Genomic DNA, 22041 nt, shown 5'->3' on the forward strand with positions numbered 1-22041 from the left:
ACTTACATCAGCACACTGCTTTCTGGTTCCAAGGTTTTGCATGAAAAATCAATTGTTAATCTTATTAAAGATCCCTTGTATGCTAAGAGACACTACTCTTGTTGCTGCTTTCAAGATTCTCTATTTGTCTGTGGCTTTTGACAATCATACTATCATGTGTCTCACTGTAGGCTTCTTTGAAATTAATCTGCCTGGAGTTCATTGAGTTTCTTGGATATACAGATTCATGTCTTTCACATCAAATTTGGTACGTTTTAGTAATTATTTCTCCAAATATTCTTTCTCTTTCTCTCTCCCTTCTCCTTTTGGGACAATCATAATGCAAATGTTGTTCTCCTTAGTGATATCCCACAGGTCCTTCAGGCTCTATTCACTTTTCCTCATTCTTTTTTTCTTTTTCTTCTCAGACACAATAATTCACTTTGTTTCATCTCCAGGTTCACTCATTCTTTCCTGCCTACCCCTATCTGATGCTGCATCCCTCTAGAAAATTTTTTAATATCAGTTATTGTACTTTTTAGCTCCAGAATTACAATTTAGTTCCTTTTGATAATTTCTAGATCTTTATTACTATCTCAATTTGTTGATACATCATTTTCTAGAATTCTTTTAGTTTCTAAAACTTTTAGTTGTTTGTCCATACTTTCCACTAGCTCTTTGAGCATGTTTCCAAAAATTGATTTAAAATATTTGCCTATGGGGCACCTGGGTGGCTCAGTTGGTTAAGCTTCTGATTCCAGCTCAGGTCATGGTCTCTCATGGTTGTGAGATCCATTTGTGAGATCCTTTGCCAGGCTCTGGGCTGAGAATGGAGACTGCTTAAGATTCTCTCTCCTTCTGCCCTTTTCCCCCACTCCTGTGCACTCTCTTTCTAAAAATTAAAATTATATGTATTTAAAAAAGAGCCATGAAAATCTGAAGCAAACATCTAATCATAAATTTATAGGTTCCAAGATATCTTACATTCTAGAGAAGTTGTAGAGGTTAGATAAATTCATGGTACTTGATTGGCATATTAACTCTTGTTCCTTAAAGGACTTTTTATTTTCCCTCTATTTCAATCATAGTTATCTTATTCTTACCACAAACACCCTTAACAGTCTGCTCAACTGTTCATATTATATCATGTTTAAAAATACAACAGATTTAGTCAACTTTATAAATACACAGACCTCTATAAATGTCTCATTATAAAGTATAATTTGCCAACAGATTTCTATCACAAAAAAAATCATGCCATGTCAACAAAATTTATAATTTCCCGTTAAAGATTAATTTGTTCTAATACATATAAGAACTTCATTCCACTAGTGGGTGATCGTATATATAGCAGAAATGATCAGGACAGATATTAAAACAAATAATGGTGTTATTGCACAATTTGCCTTTGCAGACAGAACAGTCTGCATTTTAGCATTTTTAATACATAAATTAGATTGACACACCCAGTACTGCTTAAGACAGAATCTCCCCAAATTCCTTCTAATACTGAGCTTTCAATTAATTCATATGTAATGTTTAAATTTAGCGATCTTCTTCTAAGTTCATTTCAGATCAGATTTAAATCTAGGACTTTGCCAATATTCTGCTTTTACTGGGAAGTGTCAGGACTACACCCCACTTCTAAATTTAAACTTTAATCCTAACAAGTTCTTGAATGAAATTATTAATTAACTCTTTCTTTCAAAAATGTTTGTCAAGAAAACCGTAGCTGGAGTGGGAAACGTGCAGGGCCTCTGCCCTCACAGAGCAGGCCCCCTTATTCAAAGTCTTTTGGAGTGGGAAAGTCAAAAGATGGAAGAGATTTTGGAGAATCTAAGCTTTAAACCCCAGTTCCACCACTTGCTAAACATTAGGCAAGTTAATTAATCTTTCTAACCTTTAATTTCTCCCTTTACAAAATGAGTTTAATACCAACTATTTCACAAAGTTACTTCAAGGGTTACATGTTAAAATACAGTAAGTGCCTAGTACAAAACTGGGAACATTACTAAATATTCACAATATTCACAAATCTAGAGCCTGGCACATAGAATCCATTCAATACTCATGAATGAATAATCCACTCTGAGACAAAAAAATTTTAAATGGCATTTCCAAAGGAAGTGCATCAAAGATAAAATATAGTATTTTAATCCAATTATTGTTCCAAATATGGGTAATGAGCAGCTTTTACTTCATTCTACACTCCTTAATTTGGACTTTCATTTATGCTTTAAAATATGTATTTTGAAGCACATAAGCATATCATCTAGTAATGTAAAAGGGGAATTAAAAGTCAATTTTTAAAACCTCATACTAACCCAAAATGCATACTATTGGAACCTAAAGCAAATTTGGTATAAAATTTAACTAACAAAAAAATAAATAAAATGGCTTGTCCCAGAAATTCAGGCACTCACTACAAAACACACCAAAGTTATTTATCAATTTTACTGAACCAACCACTCATGGGTACAAAAAACAAGATGGCTTATTTTAGTCTCTGAGCATTATTTTTAACATATAATAATGTGTTAAAGTGTAGCTTCAAGCAAACATTTTGAGTTAATCAGAGTAAAACCATTTTATAGATGCTAATATTTACCTGTTTGAGTCCTTCATCAGTAAGTTTGTCCTGGTTGCCTACATGAACTTTCTGAAGTAAAGGACAATGAGAGGCAACCGCAATAATAGAAGTGTCAGAAAGCTGTTTACACCTGTAGGCTGTATACCTAAGAAGTCCAGGACACTTAAATGCTAGAACACATACGCCTGTATCAGACATACTGCGACAATCAGAAATGTTGATTTCAATTATATTCTGACTTCTTGATGCAATTTTTTCCAATAATTCATCAGTGACCTAGGAGGGAAAAAAAGGAATAAGTTTAAACTTTTGCTAAAAGTAGAAACTTACTTTCCATTCTTTTATTAAGTTTTCCCCCAATAAGTAATAATTAGATTACAGCATGAAAACCACAATCAAAAGAAAACCTTCTTATTGAATATTAAAGCATAACAAGAACTGTGGTATAGTATAAAATGCATACTTAGTCTTTGTTTCTAATTCCTAGAACAGAGCCTCCACAACTCTTGGAATTTCCTGATTGATAGGAGTGTCCTTTGTTATTCATAACAAGCCCCTTTTGACCACACCTGAGTTTATACTAATGAAATGACTTAAACGGGGGCCCCTAGATGATACCTTTAGGATGAGGTCTGGTCACCAGAAAAACCATGTGATTAGAAAGTGGTAACTGTCAGCCTCAACCCCTGACTTCCTGGGAGGGTACAGGAGCTAGAGACTAGGTTAGAAAAACTTTTCAACAATGAAAATTGAAGAGCTTCTAGGTTGGCGAACACCTTAAGGAGCCAGGAGGGTGACAGGCCCACAGACTCTATGGAAGCTCCACATCTTCTCCACCCCCCGTACTTTGTCCTAGGCATCTTTTCCATTTGGCCAGTCCTGAGTTGTATCCTTTACAATAAACCAGTAAAAGTATTTTCCTGAGTTCTGTAAGTCATTTTAGCAAATTATCAAATCTGAGGAAAGACTAGAGGGAACTCTTGAAGTCACAGCTGGTCAGTGAGAACTACTGGTGACTCCTGGGACTCATGAGGGGTGTATGAAGAGGGGACAGTCTTATAGGACTAAAGCCCATAATCGGTGAGGTCTGCATTAACCCCAGGAGTTGGTGTCAGAATTGCACTCAATTGTTAGATACCCAGTTATTATCAGAGATTTTTTTAGAATGAAAAAAACTCCACACATCTGGTGTCATAAGTGGTATGGAAAAACACCAAGCAAAAATATATGTGTTAATTTTCGTTGAAAGCCTAAGATCTATCCTTATCAGGAAAGTTACTTTAACTTTCAAAGTTAAATTTTGAAAAAGTTTGAATACACAAAATTATACTGAGATTTTAATTGCTTTGTTTTCTATTTTTAACCCAGCAAACAGTGTGTATCAGTCATCACATTATATGAATTGTAACTTATTATACCTAGTATTAGATGATCCCTACCACAAAATATAAATTTTAATTGTTTTACTACTTTTTTATTTAAACTTTATTTTTTATTTTTTTAATATACATTTATTTTTGAAAGAGAGAGAGAGAAAGAGACACACAGAGTACAAGTGGGGAAAGGGCAGAGAGAGAGGAAGACAGACTCTGAAACAGGCTCCAGGCTCTGAGCTGTTATCATAGGGACTGATGTGGGACTCAAACTTGGGAATGGCGAGATCATGACCTGAGCTGAAGTCACCACTTAACCAACTGAGACACCCAGGTGCCCCTTTAAAAAAAAAAAATTTAACGTTTATTCATTTTTGAGACACAACGAGAGACATAGCATGAGTGAGGGAGGGGCAGAGAGACAGGTAGACATAGAATCTGAAGAAGGCTCCAGGCTGTGAGTATCAGCACAGAGCCTAACACAGGGCTCGAACTCACAGATGCAGAATCATGACGTGAGCTGAAGTAGGACACCAAGCCAAACAGGTGTCCCTTTACTACTTCTACCAGAATACTACCTCATATATATATATAGAAAATACATCATTTTGTTTATGAACACATCCAAGATTACATACAAATGTCCGTATCAAATACCTTTTATCAAAAAAACCCTCAAAGCTAGAGGTGCTTTAAGTGTCCAACTCAGCTCAGATCATAATCTCAGGGTTCATGGATTCGGGCCCCACATCAGGCTCTGTGTTGACAGCTCAGACTGGAACCTGCTTCAGATTCTGTGTCTCCCTCTCTCTCTGCCCCTCCCCTGCTCGCACTCTGTCTCTGTCTCTCAAAAAAATAAATTAAAAAATGTTAAACAAAATTTGTTTTAATTTATATAAAAAACATACCTCAAAGCTAAGTATGAGTAACCTTAGAATTCATGTGGTAAAAAACTCACATGGCCGTCTGAATTTTAAACATAATTTTAAAAAAATCAACCTGTACATATTCTATACCCAATCATGGAATAAGTCACAGGGATGAAAGGTACAGCATAGGGTGTATAGTGAATGGTGTGGTAATAGCCTTGTACAGTGAGAGATGGCAGCTACACTTGGGATGAGCACAGCATTACGTATAGAGTTGTCAAATCACTGTGTTGTACACCTGTAAAAGTATACTTCAATAAAAAATAAGTAAGTAAACAAATAAAAAAGAAAAAGAGGGTTAATATTATTCAAGTCCCCTGAGTACAAATAATGGTCAAAGAAGATGCACATGATGAAATTTATTTATTTTTTTTTAATTTTTTTAACGTTTATTTATTTTTGAGACAAAGAGAGACAGAGCATGAATGGGGGAGGGGCAGAGAGAGAGGGAGACACAGAATCGGAAGCAGGCTCCAGGCTCTGAGCGGTCAGCCCAGAGCCCGACGCGGGGCTCGAACTCACGGACCGCGAGATCGTGACCTGAGCTGAAGTCGGACGTTTAACCGACTGAGCCACCCAGGCGCCCCGCACATGATGAAATTTAGAACAGAAGTAAAGAACTGTAGTGCTGAGGAGCACTAAAAGTAAGAGACAAGGCTGAAACTACCTTTATGCTCCCTGGAAAAAGCATGAATATAGACAGTTACCTTCAAAGTTAAAACCTGGACATAGCTCTCCTTTTATCTTTTCTTCTTTTTTCATCTCCAGACATAACTACCAATAGAAGGGTAAAGCTATTCTTAGCCTGAGTTTGTAACAAACAGCTCAGATATCCAAGAGTACTAAAGAGCCAATGGATTATTTCACATTACTTCTTTCCACTCTACCAGCCCCAATAACTAAATACTCACTATTCTCCCTGGACACAAATTTCATGGACCCAGGCAGGGAAATGACTAGTTCTGTAATTATTTCAGCTTCTAACCAATGAGGCAGAAAAACAAAAAGAAAACTTACACATAAATGTCCAGGATTTGCTTATTTTGTTTAAAGTGAACGAGTGATACACACACACACACCCCACGTAAACTACTAGTGGTATGCTGCATGCAGTTGGCTTGTACCAACTCACAAGAGCCTGCAATGTGTACCTCTTTCCAAATCAGGGACATCACCGCATTCAGTGATACCACATCCGTAGCCTCAAATAGGCCATGGTGGGAGCATTTGCACCACAAAAACTAGCAAATATTACAAATTACAGCTTTCTATTTGTTTGTTTTTGAAAGGAGTTGTTAAACATGTGGCAGCACACCAGTACCTAACAGTATCATGGATTTAGAACAGGTTCAGTACTCCAATAAAATCCTACTCTTATTGAATATTTTTATGCATTTCAATGCCAAGTTCTAACAATCAAGTCCAAAAGAAGTTCTAACAACCAAGTCCAAGTCCAAAAGAAAAAAACAACAAGTCCAACAAATTGTATGTAATAAGCACTATTAACTCTACCTTTTTTCCTAACTTATGCCACCGTATGAACACATTGGGCAGCCAGGCAATAGGGAAGATTAGAAAATTAATCAAAAGGAAAATAAAAACAAGATATCTTAGCCCATTTTGCTTCTATTTATTCATCTATAACAGTAGTGTGAGAATGCTTAAACTACTGGGGCACCTGGGTGGCTCAGTCAGTTAAGTGTCTGACTCTGTTTCAGCTCAGGTCATGATCTCACGGTTCATAGGATTGAGCCCCACATTGAGCTCTGCACTGACAGTGCAGAGCCTGCTTGGGATTCTCTCTCTTCCTCGCTCTCTGCCCCTCCCCCGATCTCTCACTCACACACACACACACACTCTCACTCTCTCACTCAAAATAAACTAAAATTCTTCAACAAAAAAATTTTTAAAAAATACTTATACTATTCACCTATAACAACAGTGTAAAGATACTATAATTAATAGTATAATAATAACACATTAAAAGGGATAATAATAGTATCAACTCAAAACGTTGTTGGAAGGTTCAAATGCTTTAGTATGTGTAAAGCCCAGAGAACAGTACATGGCATATCAGCAGTACTATATATACATATGCCATCATGTTCTACTACTAAACTAAAATTCATGATATAATTCCTACAAAAAGGGGGGGAAAGCTTAATAACTTTCTTTAAACGTAATGAAAAAAGGGAGAAGACAAAGAGGACTTAGACAAAAGGATTAAGAAGCAACCCAAAATTACCAATCCACATTAAATATCTTCTTCACCACAAGAACCTAGCTATAACATAAATTCACACAAAAAAATTACTGAAGCATGGAATTATAAGTTACAGTCATTCGAACTATCTTGAAAAACTCCAACATGAAAGAAATGATTTCTGAAGAGAAATAAAGATATTTGTTGGGTAGGCCAAGGTGTTTCTTAGAATTATATTCCATACCTGCTGACGACTACTAAGATCCAGCTGCTTCCAAAACTGGAAATCTAAACAAAGGTCACGCCAGTACTTGCAAACCAACGAGGCAGAAAGGCAACGCTCATCCAGGGATAAATTGGAAAATATCTGTAAATAAAAAAGGAACCATATAATATGTGCTAAATACTTCAAAAGCACAGGAACAGGTTTTTGTTAATTAGAAAAAATTAACTTTTAAAACAGAAAACCATCTTGAATACAAGTGGCCATTGTTAGAAAAGTCATCATTAGGGACAGCCCTAAAGAGGGTATGAGAGTTAAGAATGTGTGTTAACATTACCTTCTATGTAAAAAGAGTGGGTGTGAGAGCAGGGGGATTTCTTTCTAGAGAGAGAAAATGTGTGTTTGCCAGTATTAAAATTTTTACAATTAAGGTATGTATCAATAAATACAATGTGTGGACCATATTGGGATCCTGAACTGAACCAACTATAAGAAGGTTCTTCTGAGACAATCAGATAAAACTGAACACAAGATATTAGAAATCAGAAAATTATTATTCACTTTTTAAGCTTTGATTATATTGTAGTTATATTCATACTGTGGTTACGTTTTATAAAAGTATTATGCATTTTAGATATATACTTTAGTGTTTATAAATAAAATGATATCTAGAATTTGCTTTCAGATACCTTATCAAAAACAAAAAAAAAGTTGGTGAAAAAGAAAACAAGAAAGGCAGAATACTGAAAACTAATAAAACTGGTTGAAGATACATGGTGGAGGGCAGGTTAATTATAGTATTTTCTACTTTGGTTTGTATATGATAATTTCCATAACACTAAGTAAAAATTTTAACCAGAACATGTGCTCTAACACTAAATTGTCTTATGCTGGGTTTAAATCATGGCTCCACCATTTATTATCTATGCAACCTTGGACAAATTACTTACTCTCTCAGTACCTCAATTTATCTTTAAAATGGGGATAATAGGGATTGCCTGGGTGGCTGACCTCATCTCAGGTCATGATCTCACCATTCATGATTCTGAGCCCCACATTGGGCTCTCTGCTGTCAGCATGGAGACCACTTCAGATCCTCTGTCCCCCTCTCTTCTGCCCCTCCCCTGCTCTCATTCTCTCTCAAAAATAAACATTAAAAATAATAACAATGATAAATAAAATAAAATGGGGATAATATAGTATTGACCTGATAGAGTTATTGTGAGGACTAAAGGAGTTTAAAGTTTTGGAAACAGTATCTGGAACAGAGTAAATAGTATATAAATGATTCCTATCATTACTATGACCTAAAGTGGTAAGCCTCTGGGCAGGCAAAAGTTGTAGACATCTCAGCTAGAATCTCTACTATATTTAAATCTTAAGCCTGGGGAAAATAACTACCTTCTCTTCACAGCTACCATTCTTTTTCCAAGGGTCTACTGAGAAATAAAAAATATGTGTAAGAATCACCAGCAAAGATGACATTAAGCCCACTACAATCTCTCACTCCCACTCATGACAACTAAAACCTATGGACAACATACTAAAAGCAATTAACTCAGGACTCCAAAAGGTTAGTAAATAGGGGCACCTGGCTGGCTCAGTCAGTAGAGCTCACAACTCTTGATCTTGGGGTTGTGAGTTTGAACCCCACAGGAGGCATAGAGATTACTTAAAAATAAAATCTTTTTAAAAAGTTTTTAAACATTAAAAATAAATAAAAGGTTGGGTGCCTGGATGGCTCAGATGGTTAAGCATCTGACTTTTGATTTCAGCTGGGTCATGATATCACAGTTAGGGAGACTGGGCCCTGAATCCAACTCTGCGCTGATATCACAGAGACTGCTTGGAATTCTCTCCCCCTCTCTCTGCCCCTCCCCCATGCTCTCTCAATAAACATTAAACTCAAACTCATGCTCTCAAAATAAACATCAAACAAATAAATAAATGTTGGTAACAGATGGATTGGGGAAGTGAGACAAAACTTAAAGAATAGTCAGTAATAGGAATGAGTTTCCTGAGTTGTTTTTTTTTTTTTTCTCCCATCATGGAATAGGATGGCCCCTGTGCAGAACTGTACATAAGACACAACTAAACTACAGAGATAAAACCGTCTTTCTGGACAGAATGTGAGACAGAAAATGTGAGAACCTTCATTTTGGGTTTTCTTTCTTTTCCCTTTTCTTTTCTCTCTCTGTTGGCCATGTCCCAATACAGCCTAAGTCACAGAGCTGCAATGTGGCAGCTGTGTAGACACCTAAAACTCTGAAAGTAAAACCATTTTTCTGGCCAGTAGAACCAGCAAAGAGAACTCTGTGGACCAAAGAGTGTGCAAGGAATCCTCACTACCTTTTTTGCCACAAGGCAATGGGATGACATATTTAAAGTGCTGAAAGGAAAACTGTTAAGAATTCTGTATATCTGGCAAAACTATTCTTCAAAAATAATGGAGAAATTAAAATATTCCCAGATGAGCACCTGGGTGGCTCACCAACTGACTTTGGCTCAGGTCATGATCTGATAGTTCATGGGTTCGAGCCCCGCATCAGGCTCTGTGCTGACAGCTCAGAGCCTGGAGCCTGCTTCAGGTTTTGTGTCTCCCTCTGTCTCTGCCCCTTCCCTGCTCATTCTCTTGTCTCTCTCTGTCTCTCAAAAATAAACGTTTAAAAAAATATATTAAAAAAAAATATTTCCAGATAAATAAAAACTGAGGGAGTATGTCACTAGTAAACCTGAGTGTAAGAAATGCTAGAGGGAGCTCTTCAGACTTAAATGAAAGAGCATAAGCCAGCAGCTTGAAATCACATGCAGAAATAAAAAACAACAGTGGGGCGCCTGGGTGGCTCAGTCAGTTGGGCGTCTGACTTTGGCTCAGGTCATGATCTCATGGTCCGTGAGTTCGAGCCCCGCGTCGGGCTCTGTGCTGACAGCTCAGAGCCTGGAGCCTGTTTCGGATTCTGTGTCTCCCTCTCTCTCGGACCTTCCCCCATTCATGCTCTGTCTCTCTCTGTCTCAAAAATGAATAAACGTTAAAAAAAAAAAAAAAAAAAAAAAAAACAGGAAAGATAGGTGTTTATGTAGGTAAATATAAAATTTATAACTAATGTATTTTGGACTTGTACCCCTTTTATTTTGTACATGATTGAGAAGAAAACTACAAGGGCATCTGGGTGGCTCAGTCGGGTAAGCATTCCACTTTGGCTCAGGTCACGATCTCCTGGTTCATGAGCTCGAGCCTCACTTCGGGATTCTCTCTCTCTCTGCCCCTCATGGGTAGTGTCTGTCTGTCTGTCTGTCTCTCTCTCTCTCTCTCTCTCTCTCTCCCTCCCTCCCTCCCTCCCTCCCTCTCTGCCCCGCACTTAGTCATACTCTCTCTCTCTCAAAAATAAAAAAATAAAAAAATATGTAAAATAATAATTATAAATCTATGTTGCTGGGCACAAAACACATAAAAATATATGACAGGAAGTACATAAATATAGAAACAAAGTTTTTATATATCATTGAAACCATGGTATTTATATTTGTAGGTTAAGTGTCTAACAATAAGGGTTTTTTTTCAAATTTATATTTAAATTCTAGTCAGTTAACATACAGTGTAATATGGTTTCAGAAATAGAATTTAATGATTCATCACTTACATATGATACCCAGTGCTCAATACAAGAGCCCTCCTTAACGCCCATCACCCATTTAGTCCATCCCCCACCAAGTTCCATCAACCCTCAGTTTGTTCTCTATAGTTAACAGTCTTTTATTGTTTCTCTCTCTCTTCTCCCCCTTCTCGTAAGTTTATGTTTGTATGTTAAATTCCACTTGAGTGAAATCCTATGATATTTGTCTTCCTTTGACTTATTTCACTTAGCATAATATACTCCAGCTCCATACATTGTTGCAAATGGCAAGATTTCATTCTTTTTGATGGCTGAGTAATAATCCATTGTGTATATATACCACATCTTCTTTATCCATTCATCAGTCAGTGAACATTTGGGCTCTTTCCATAGTTTGGTGACAGTAAGATTTTTTTATTGTAGTGGGTCTAACATTAAGCTTTTGATCGCCATGATATCCATTTCAAAAAACATTTATCTTGAATAAACATATTGCCAGCTGTATGACACAGCTACTAGAAAAACCACCACATAAGCAATGAGGCTGCCCCATCTGTGAAGTTCTGTCAGAAAACTCCAGGTAACCTAAATAACTGACTACATGAGTGACCCTATTTTCTCCTTCCTCAAGCCCTAATTCCTGCCTTTCTGCTTTAAATTAGCCAATAGAGTGAATGAGAAAAACCCTAGACACTCCATAACTGGACCCTAATAAAGGCTGAGCCCCAAGTCTGCTTTCTCTTTCTCTCTGCTCTCAACCTGGCTAGATGGCCCTTGGCATGTTATATATATCATAATAAGAACCCACAGAGCTGGCCCAGCAATAAACGGGGGCCCTGGTTGGTGAAATGTCTGTGGAGTATGCCTTGAGTAATGTGTGCCTGAGTGAACACTGCAGGCATTTCTGACATAATGTACTACCATAGACAGGCTCAAGACCAACAAAACAGTATTAATTCAAACTAGGTTGTTATCAATTATGATGCTTATATCCACCAGAGCAAATATTAAGGAACTAACTAAATATACATACATAGAAGAAAAGAGAAGGGAATCAAAATAGTACACTTAAAATATTTCATAAAAAGGGCAATGGAGGAATTGATGAACAAAAAGTATAAGACAGAAAACAAGAAAAATGCAGAAATATTTCCTTATCAGTAATTACATCAAATATAAATACATTAAACTCTCCAATTCAGAAACAGAGAATGAAAGAATGGAACATAAAGATGATCAAGGGGTGCCCAGGTGGCTAAGTTGGTTGAACATCCGACTTCAACTCAGGTCATGATCTCACCATTCATGGGTTTGAGTCCCATGTTGGCCCCAAGTTGGGCTCTGTGCTAACAGCTCAAAGCCTGGACCTGCTTCAGATTCTGTGTCTTATTCTCTCTGCCCCTCCCCTGTTTCCCTGTGTTTCTATCTCAAAAATAAATATTAAAATATTAAAGAATAATAATAACAATAAAGACGATAAAATTACATACTGTCTATAAGAGACTGACTTTAGACCCCAGGACATAAATGGATTAAAAAGATGGAAAAACGTATTCTATTCAAATAGTAACCAAAAGAGAACTGCAGTGTCCCCATTAATGTCAGACAAAATAGACTTTAAGACAAAAATTGTTACGAGACCAAAAAAATTTACAGAATGATAAAAGGTTAATCCACTAAAACGATATAACAATTAAATATGTACATGTAACAGAAGTCCAAACTAGATCAACCAAAAACTGATTGAAGAGTTGAAGGGAAAAATAAATAGTTCTACAAGAGAAACACCAAACCCCCATTTTAATAACAGATAAAACAACCAGACACAAGATAAATGAGGAAACTGAAAATGTTAACGCTTAAACCAACTAGGCCTAACAGATATTTATACAGCACTCCACCCAACAACAGCAGACTACACTTTCTTCTCAAGTGCACATAGATAAGCCATATGTTAGCCACAAATCAAATCTCAATAAATTTTAAAAGACTGAAATCACACAAAATATCTTTTCTGACCACAATGGAATGACATTAGAAATTAGTAACAAAAGGAAATATAGAAATATGTGGAAATTAAACAGCACATTTGAAAACAATCAAAAAATAAATCACACGGAAAAGCAAAAAGTACTTTAAGATCAATGAAAACAAAAACACAATATCCCAAAATTTATTTTTTCTTAGATTTTTTTAATGTTTACTTATTTTGAGAGAGACAGAGAGCATATAGGGGAAAGGCAGAGAAAGAGAAAGAGAGAGAATCCAAGCAGGCTCCACACTCGACATGGGACTCGATCTCACGAACTACAAGATCACAACGTCAGCCGGAATCAAGAGTTGGACACTTACCCTAATGAGCTACTCAGGCACCCCTAAAGATTTTACTTTTAAGTAATCTCTCCCACCCAACATAGGACTGGAACTTACAACCCTGAGATGAAGAGGTTCATGCTCTACTGACTGAGCCAGCCAGGTGCTCCCAACATCCCACAATTTATGGAATATAACTGTAAATAACTGTATTAAAAAGAATAAAGATCTCAAACGAATAACCTACCTAACCTTCCACCTTACAGAACTACAAAAGGAGAAGAAAACTAAATATAGGCCAAGGAGAAGGAAGAAAATAAAAATCAGAGCAAATGTAAATGAAATACAGACTAGAAAAACAATAGAAACAAAGAAAACATAAGTCCATTCTTTGGAAAGATCAACAAAATTAACAAGCCTTCAGCAGATTAAAAAGAGAGAACACTCAAATTACTAAAATATGAATGAAAATAGAGATATCGGGGTACCTGGGTGGCTCAGTCAGTTAAGCATCTGGCTTGGGCTCAAGTCATGATCTCGAGGTTCTTGAGTTCGAGCCCTGCATTAGACTGCCTGATATCAGCATGGAACCCACTTCAGATTCTCTGTCCCTCTCTCTCTTTGCCCCTCCCCTACTAATGCATGCACACTCTCTCGCTCTCTCTCAAAAATAACCATTAAAAAAAAATAGACATCATTGCCAACCTTACAGAAACAGAATTATAGAATACTATGGCAACTAAACAACCTAGATGAAATGGACAAATTCCTAGAAGCATACAAACTTAAAAAAAATAATAAAACTGACTCAAGAAGAGAAAATCTGAATAAAAAGTAAAAATACTAAATCAGTAATCAAAAAACTTCCAACAAAGAAATGCCAAGGAACAGAGGGCATAATTAGTGATACATCTGAAGAACTAATACTAATCCGTAAATTCTTCCAAATTGGAGGATGAGGGAACATTTCCTAACTCATTCTATGGAGTCAGATACCAAAGCCAAACAAAGACATCCCGAGAAAACTACAGACCAATGTCTTTTATGAAAACAGATGCAAAAATCTTCAACAAAATATCAGCAAACTTATACCAGTACATATTAAAAGTATTATATACCATGGCCAAGTAGGATTTATCACAGAAATGCAAAAGTGATCCAAAATGTAAAAAATAAATACATTTAATGAACCATATTACTGAAATGAAGGGGGGTTTTCTGTATAAATTTTTATTTTTATTACCTATGAATTCTACCCTCCTCCCCTAGATCAAGAAGGCAGACACAATAGCATTTTTGATGGTTTGCATTCCTTTTTGAATATACAAGTTTCCATTTGTTTCATTGCTTTTCAAACTAAAATACATCTTTTAGAATTTCCTGCAGCTCAAACGAGTTGATGAACATTTTCTCAGGTTTTATTCATGACATAATATCATTGTTTCTTTTTTCCTGAATCAATTGTTGATCGTATACAGAATTCTGGGTTGATAGTTTAGGGGCTTTTTGTGTTGTTTTTTTTCCCCACTCATCACTGTAAAGATGTTGGTCCAATATCCTCTAAAATCCATTATTTTTGAAGCTATGGATCCTTTGAAAATATTGTTCCATTTAGATACAGTGCAATTTTCCTCTCACCATTTTAGATGTTGAAGGGGTTTTTTTAATGACCATCTCAACAGACAACAGATACACAAAAGCACTTGACAAAATCCAATACCCTTTCTTGATAAAAATACTCATAAAACTATAAATAAAAAGAATCTTCCTTAACTTGATAGATGGCACATCTATTAAAAACCTACAGCTAACATTATACTTAATGATGAAAGATGAAAGGTTTTTCCTGAGATAAAGAACAAGACAAGGCTGTCTGCTGTCTCCATTGTACTAGAGATTCTGGCCTGGGCAACTATGCACGAAAAAGAAATGAAAGGCATCCAGGAAAGGAAGAACTAAGGTGTTCTCTAGTCACAGATATCATGATCTCATATATTACAAAAATCCTAAAGAACACACAAATAATTTAGAGCTAATAAGTATTTCTGCATATTAACAATAACTCAAAAATGAAAACATTTCCATTTATAATACTAAAAAAATAAAATACTTTTTTATAGATTCCATTTCCTTCTATTGAGAGTCACCATTTGTCGGGTCAGTATCATCATATTCTGCTATCACTTGAAAACGTTTCCTTCTATTCTTTTAACATGTTTATAATAGCATTTTGAAGTTTTTATCTTTTAAGTCTAATATTTGAGTCCACTCAGGTATTTTCTATTAACTGCACTCTTTTCTCTCAGTATAGGTCACGTTTTTCTGACTCTTGACATGTCTCCTGGCTTTTTGTTAAAAACAAGACATTTTAGATAACTTATTATCAAAAATATACCAACTCTGGAATTTATTTTTCAGAATTTTTTGAAATATTTTATGTTTAAAGTAATCTCTACACCCAAAAAGGGACTTGAAATCACAACCCTGAAATCAAGTCATATGTTCTAATGACTGAGCCTGCCAGTCACCCCCAGAATTTTTTAATTTCCCTGGCCTTAAAGAGTGGGATCTATGCCTCCTGCAGTGTCAACATCTCTGCTCAGGTTTTAATACTTACCTATTTTTTTTTTCACTATGGCTTCCTAAGGAGGTTACCCTTTATCTGCATAGCTTAGTTTTCAGCTAGTTATCTGGGCAAAGGTATGCTCACACATTTCAAACCTGCTCTTCAATCTGTGTGTGGGATGGGAAGAGCACATTCAAGCCTTGGCCAGTTCTCAAGTTTGCCTTGGCCCCTGCTTTCTGCTAGACACTTTCAGGTGTCCCCAGCACATATGCATAGTTTCACCAGGGATACATGGAGAACTTATCCCTTTATGGTATTCTCAATTCCAAGGTCTGCCTGTTAAAAACCTGGCTGGTCCCCCACGCATCCCAATTAGCACCACAATCTCACACTTGCAAATAATGTGAGTTTTCCCTGTTTCCCATCAAGTTCATCACTTTAAGTTGACAAATACATGTTTTCACTTGCTGCCACAAACCAGCAGGGCCGCTGGTTTCCCAAACTTTCATTCTTGCCACAGGAACTGGGGAGAGGTGGGGCACACAGTAGGGGTCTTCATGCAAGAATGCTGTAGATATCAACCGTTCTTAAAAGCTCTAGCTGTTTTCCTAAAAATAAGTGCTTCTGAATTTTTGCCTGCCAAATTTCCATAGCCCAAATAGTTTCAGACAATTTTACCTAGTTTTACTTTATTTTTGTGGAGAGCAGTCACCAAACTCTTCATGCAGCCATAGCTGGAAGTCCCTCTCTTGTGGATGTTTTTTATGCTCACCTTCCCCATTTTATAAAATGAGAAATAAAGATTCTGGGAAAGTAGATCATTTGTTTAAGGTTAAAGGACTTATGTGGTTTTAAAGGGCTAATTTGTCCCTTAACAAGTAGAAGATATGTGGAACATGGTCAGTGGAACCAAAAAGCACCTTGTTTAAAATACATCTGACTTTGGGGGTGCCTGGGTGTTTCAGTCTGTTAAGCATCTGATTCTTGATTTCAGTTCAGGTCATGATCTCACAGTTCCAGTTTGTGAGTTCAAGCCCGGTATCAGGCTCTGTGCTAACCAGTGCAGAGCCTGCCTGGGATCCTCTCTCACTTCCCCTCTCTTTCTTCCTCTCTCTCTCTCTCACTCACTCACTCTACGCTCCCTTGCCCCCCATCGGCCTGCCCACACCCCCATTCCCTGCATGCTCTCTCTCAAAATAAAGTTTACAAAAATAAATATGTCTGAATTTGGTTTGTACCTTCCTTGAACATTAGTTTTCTCTTTTGTAAAAGTGAGATGATTGTTCTAATCCACAGATAATTGACTAAATCTAGGTGGAGCTACATGAGTCTTAGTTATCCAGCTGAAAGGAAATTTAATAAGCAGGTGAAGTGTAGATAAAACCAGTACTAGGAAAGATGGGTATGAGTAAAAAAGTAAAAACACTAAGCTGATATGCCAATGCATACTTAATAGATCTTTGCATATTGTTTGTGGTAGGCAACCTGCACAATGGTCCCCAATGAGCTCACCTCCTGATATTTACACTTGTGTAATCCTCTCCTTGAGTGTGAGCTGGATTTAATGACTCACTGATAAAGAACAGAGTATGGCAGAAGTGACAGGATGTTACTTCCAAGATGAAGTTAAAAAAATGCTTCCATTTTTGGGTGTTCTAGGATCTGTTGCTCTGGAAGAAGTGGGCTGCCATGTTGCTATTATCTCTATGGAGAAGCCACAGGGCATGGCAAGGAAATTAACCATCTAGCCAACAGCCAATGCGGACCTGAGGCCTGCCAAGCATTTCACAAATAAGCTTGGACAGGAATTCTGGAGCCCCAGTTGAGCAGATCCAGCCAACACCTTGATTACAGCCTCATAAGAGACCCTTGACCAAAGGGACCCATCTCAGTCTCACAGGGATTATTATCCCACAGAAAATATGAAATAATAAATGTTTGTGGTTTTAAACTGCTAAGCAGTGGGATAATTTGTTACATAAAAATAGATAATTAAAATAAAAATTTTCCTGTTCTTGTCATTAAAATGCTCTCTCTCCCATATCTTAACTCCTCAAAAAGTAACTACCTCTCTCCCAAATTATCTTAACTCATTTAACCAACATTTGTGTGTATGTACCCAGGTTTCTGCTGGAGACATTAAGACATGAGATGCATTCATTGGCTTTAAGATTATATAGTCAAAGGCATTTCCAAATTATCTTTGGATAATTTAAGACTTAAAAGAAAGAGTATTTCAAAGGTTGTTTTTAAAAAATTTTTTAATGTTTATTTATTTTTGACACAGAGAGAGAGAGAGAGAGAGAGAGAGACACACAGCATGAGTGGGGGAGGGGCAGAGAGATAGACCCAGAATCCGAAGCAGGCTCCAGGCTCTCAGCTGTCAGCACAGAGCCCAACGCGGAGCCCGAACTCACAGAGTGAGAGATCATGACCTGAGCCGAAGTCGGACACTCAACCGACTGAGCCACCCAGGTGCCCCCGAAGGTTGCTTTGAATAAAGAGACCACAGGTCAGTAAAGGACTAACCAGAAACAACATTTTTGTTGAATAAAGGAAAGTACAAAGGGAAAAAATAACATTGGAAAAAAAACTTGGATGTTACTTGCAACAAGCCAGGAAATTGCTTACTTTACCACAGGCCTGTTAGCAATAACTCGAACGTAACAGAAATCCAAACTAAGGAGGTGTAGGTATTCTAAGGATGTAGAAGATCCAGGGATCCATCATCTTGTACCTTGTTGCTCTTCCCTCACTGCCCTCATCTACAGAGTGGAAAATGGCTTACTCTTATAATCCAGGTGGTCTAGCCCTGAAAAACGGAAGAAGCAAAGGACAAACAGCTACTTTTATGGTATGACTAAGAATACCGTAAAAGTGGACAATACTTCCACTTACATCTTATCACCTAACATTTAATCTCATAGCTACACCTATGTAGAAGAAAGGCTGAGAAACAGTTTCTAATTAGGTGATTATGTGCCAAGCTAGAACATGGTAGATTCCGTTACTAAAAAGAATACGAGGGAATGGCTACTAGAAAATAGCAGTGACTTCTAAACAGGACCTGGGTTGAAAACAATATTCTTGATCTTTAGTGGTGAATCCGGAAAACACAACTAAAATATGAATTACCAGGGGCGCCTGGGTGGCTCAGTCGGTTGAGCGTCCGACTTCGGCTCAGGTCATGATCTCGCGGTCCGTGAGTTGGAGCCCCGCATCGGGCTCTGTGCTGACGGCTCGGAGCCTGGAGCCTGTTTCAGATTCTGTGTCTCCTTCTGTCTCTGACCCTCCCCCATTCATGCTCTGTCTCTCTCTGTCCCAAAAATAAACAAACTTTAAAAAAGAATTTTTTTTAAATATGAATTACCAGAAAAGGTACAAGTCATATTACAGATATAATCTGAACTAATCACCACGAGGTGATAGCCAAATATTTCTAATCTTTAAAAGATTCTATTTTTAGGGGCACCTGTGTGGCTTAGTTGGTTAAGCATCTGACTTCAGCTCAGGTCATGATCTCCCAGTTGGTGAGTTTGAGCCCTGGGTGAGGCTCTGTGCTGACAGCTCAGAGTCTGGAGCCAGCTTCAGATTTTGTGTCTCCCTCTCTCTTTCTGCCCCTCCTTCTCCCCCTCCCCCCCTAAAATAAATAAACATTAAAATTTTAAAAAAAGAAAAAAGATCCTGTTTTTAAGCAGGGCATCAGTATAAGATTTCAAAGACTTCACACTGAAGAAACTTTGAGAGAATGCACTGTTGCTTAGCACTTGGGTCATACCTATCCCACAGAACCTTAGAGTACTTGAAAATCAACCAACCAACACTTATACTTAGCCATTTTATTTCTTGATAAAGAGGTCTTATCTGCTATCAAATATGACTGCAAAAGTTTATGACTAGGCAGGTGGCATGCAAGTTATAGAAATACTTGAAAAGACTGGGGCGCCTGGGTAGCTCAGTCAATTAAGCATCCGACTTCGGCTTAGGTCATGATCTTGTGGTTTGTGAGTTCAAGGCCTGTATCAGGCTCTGTGCTGACAGCTCAGAGTCTGGACCCTGCTTCAGATTCTGTGTCTCCCTCTCTCTCTGCCTTTGCCCCCCACTCATGCTCTGTCTCTCTCTCTCCCTCTCAAAAATAAACATTTTTAAAAAAATTTTTAAATACTTGAAAAGAAGTAAATCTGTGCAGCTATTTTATACGGGCTCCTTTTGTGGCAGGGACTATGCTAGGTGTCGTGAGAGAGACAGCGATATTAAAGATACAAGACAATATTCTTGACTACATAGTGTATGATGCTATTTACATGAAATTTCTAGAAAAGGGAAACTATATAGGCAGAAAGCAGATCAGTGGTTGCCTGAGCTCCCTAGCTGCTCATACCCCTTATGAGCAAAAATTTACCGCAAAGCAGCATAAGGGAACTATTTGAGGTGTTATAAAACTCAATTATAATGATGGTTGTACAACTCTACATACTTCCTAAACTCAAAGTGTATACTTAAATTGGGTAAATTAAATATCAATAGAGCTGTTTTTTTTAACAGTCCATGAGCTCTGTATTTCTATCATTCCATCATTTTTCTTCCCAGAACCTTTGATTCCTATTGAGAAAACATACACACATACACACAACAATCACATGTTATAGTCAGAAACAAAGCAGGTAATATTCTAAAGATTCAGATATATTCCCTCTTTGTAATCTTCTCAACATGAACTATTTCAACCATATTCAACTTTTCTGGTCTTTTCCATTTTTTTTGCCATGTGTATCATACCTTGCCTCTTAAATGTTCTACTTGCATTACCTGCCAAAAGCTTGAAAGCAACATTTATTAAGCAGTCTCTTGAATAAAGCACCATTTAGAAAAACAGAGGCACAAAACATATTTCTGGCACTTTTCTAACTACATAGCCACACAGAAGTCACAGACTCAAAAACTATTTTCTAATCTATAATTTAAAATAATTTCTCACAATTTAGCGATTAAAATTTAAGGCACAGCAAACTTACAAAATCCCAACTATTACTACAGAGTGCTACTCTATAGCAAAGTATTATGAAATTTACACAAGAATGAGTTATATTCTAAAGTCAGTCACAGAATTCAATAAAATACAAAACTTTTAAGTATTTTGGAAGGAAATACTATGAAATGATGTGTCCTTCTGACACATATCTATTATCCTTTGAGCTCTTCATTGTGTTCTAGCACAAAATGTTCTAGGCTCATCTTGTACATTCTTCGTATCAGCTCTGTAATCAGCCATTTCTCCAAGAGCACAGATTCCTTTTAGTAGAGAATGGTTTTTAGAAGCTAAGATATGGATGCTAAGTGCATACATCATTACTGGGTATTGCTGCTCTAAGGCCCTCTCATATGGACAGAACTAGAGAATTTACATATAAATGTATGCATGTAACCATCACTCAACACTATTCTAGCTTCTTTCTCCACGTAGATGCACTTAGCACACCACTTGACTCCAAACTGGCCAAGACTTGGGCAAGACTCTGGACAAGCATAAAATAAGATATTTAGACAAAATTAAACAATTTTTAGGAAATTATTATGCTAAATTAAATACTTCCAAATATGCCTTCACTTACCTTCTCATATTCCCTATCATTTATAGGACTTGGTATTCCAGGGTTAGCAGAAAAATTTGGCTCAGGGTTATCATCTTAACAGCTACTCATCACAAGGCACCAAAATTTATAGACTTCTCAAGATAAGAAGAAAACAAATCTCACCTTTTATGCCTGATTAAGTTAATCAAGATTATCTGGCATTCTTCAGCAAAGAAAAATCTTGAACCTGACTTCCTCACGACATTCCATTTCAGAGCTGACTAAAATCATCCAAACTGCAGAGACATACCTTCTAGAGGTAATCTGGTACTGAAGGCTTAAATCAAGCATTCATGAAATGTTACATATTAATTTAGTTTCTCTTACTCACTAGTAATCTACATTCAAAGCTTTAAAAAGTGATATTACTTCTTTTGTTTGACTCCCATTTCCATTGTTTTCATCCTTATTTTCATATCTGGAAAAAAATAGCAAGTACATAAGCCTTCCCCCAAAGCACATTTCTCTTATAAAATTCTTCCTCGATCACTAAAGCAACCTGTTGGTAATAAAGCTGTAAAAGCAAAGATTTAATACCTAATGACACATTATCAGGGGCGCGTACATGGTGAGGCAGTTTTCTAATGGTGGTAATAGACTTTGGATCTCTCACCTCAT

The 22041-nt window shown here is 37.0% G+C and overlaps 1 protein-coding gene across 3 annotated transcripts in view; it reads right to left on the reverse strand.

The window, feature by feature from the left end:
- The window catches only part of FBXL17 (F-box and leucine rich repeat protein 17), a 492553-nt gene that overhangs the window by 464810 nt on the left and 5702 nt on the right, over window positions 1-22041 (reverse strand). For all 3 annotated transcript variants that reach the window (XM_042990905.1, XM_007094101.2, XM_042990906.1), the window contains exons 2-3: window positions 7319-7441; window positions 2588-2845 (exon numbers count right to left, since the gene is read on the reverse strand). In XM_042990905.1, the coding sequence (XP_042846839.1) occupies window positions 2588-2845; window positions 7319-7441 (381 nt within the window). The remainder of the gene's footprint in view (window positions 1-2587; window positions 2846-7318; window positions 7442-22041) is intronic.

This window comes from Panthera tigris, chromosome A1 (genome assembly GCF_018350195.1).
Source record: "Panthera tigris isolate Pti1 chromosome A1, P.tigris_Pti1_mat1.1, whole genome shotgun sequence".
Lineage (NCBI taxonomy): Eukaryota > Metazoa > Chordata > Mammalia > Carnivora > Felidae > Panthera > Panthera tigris.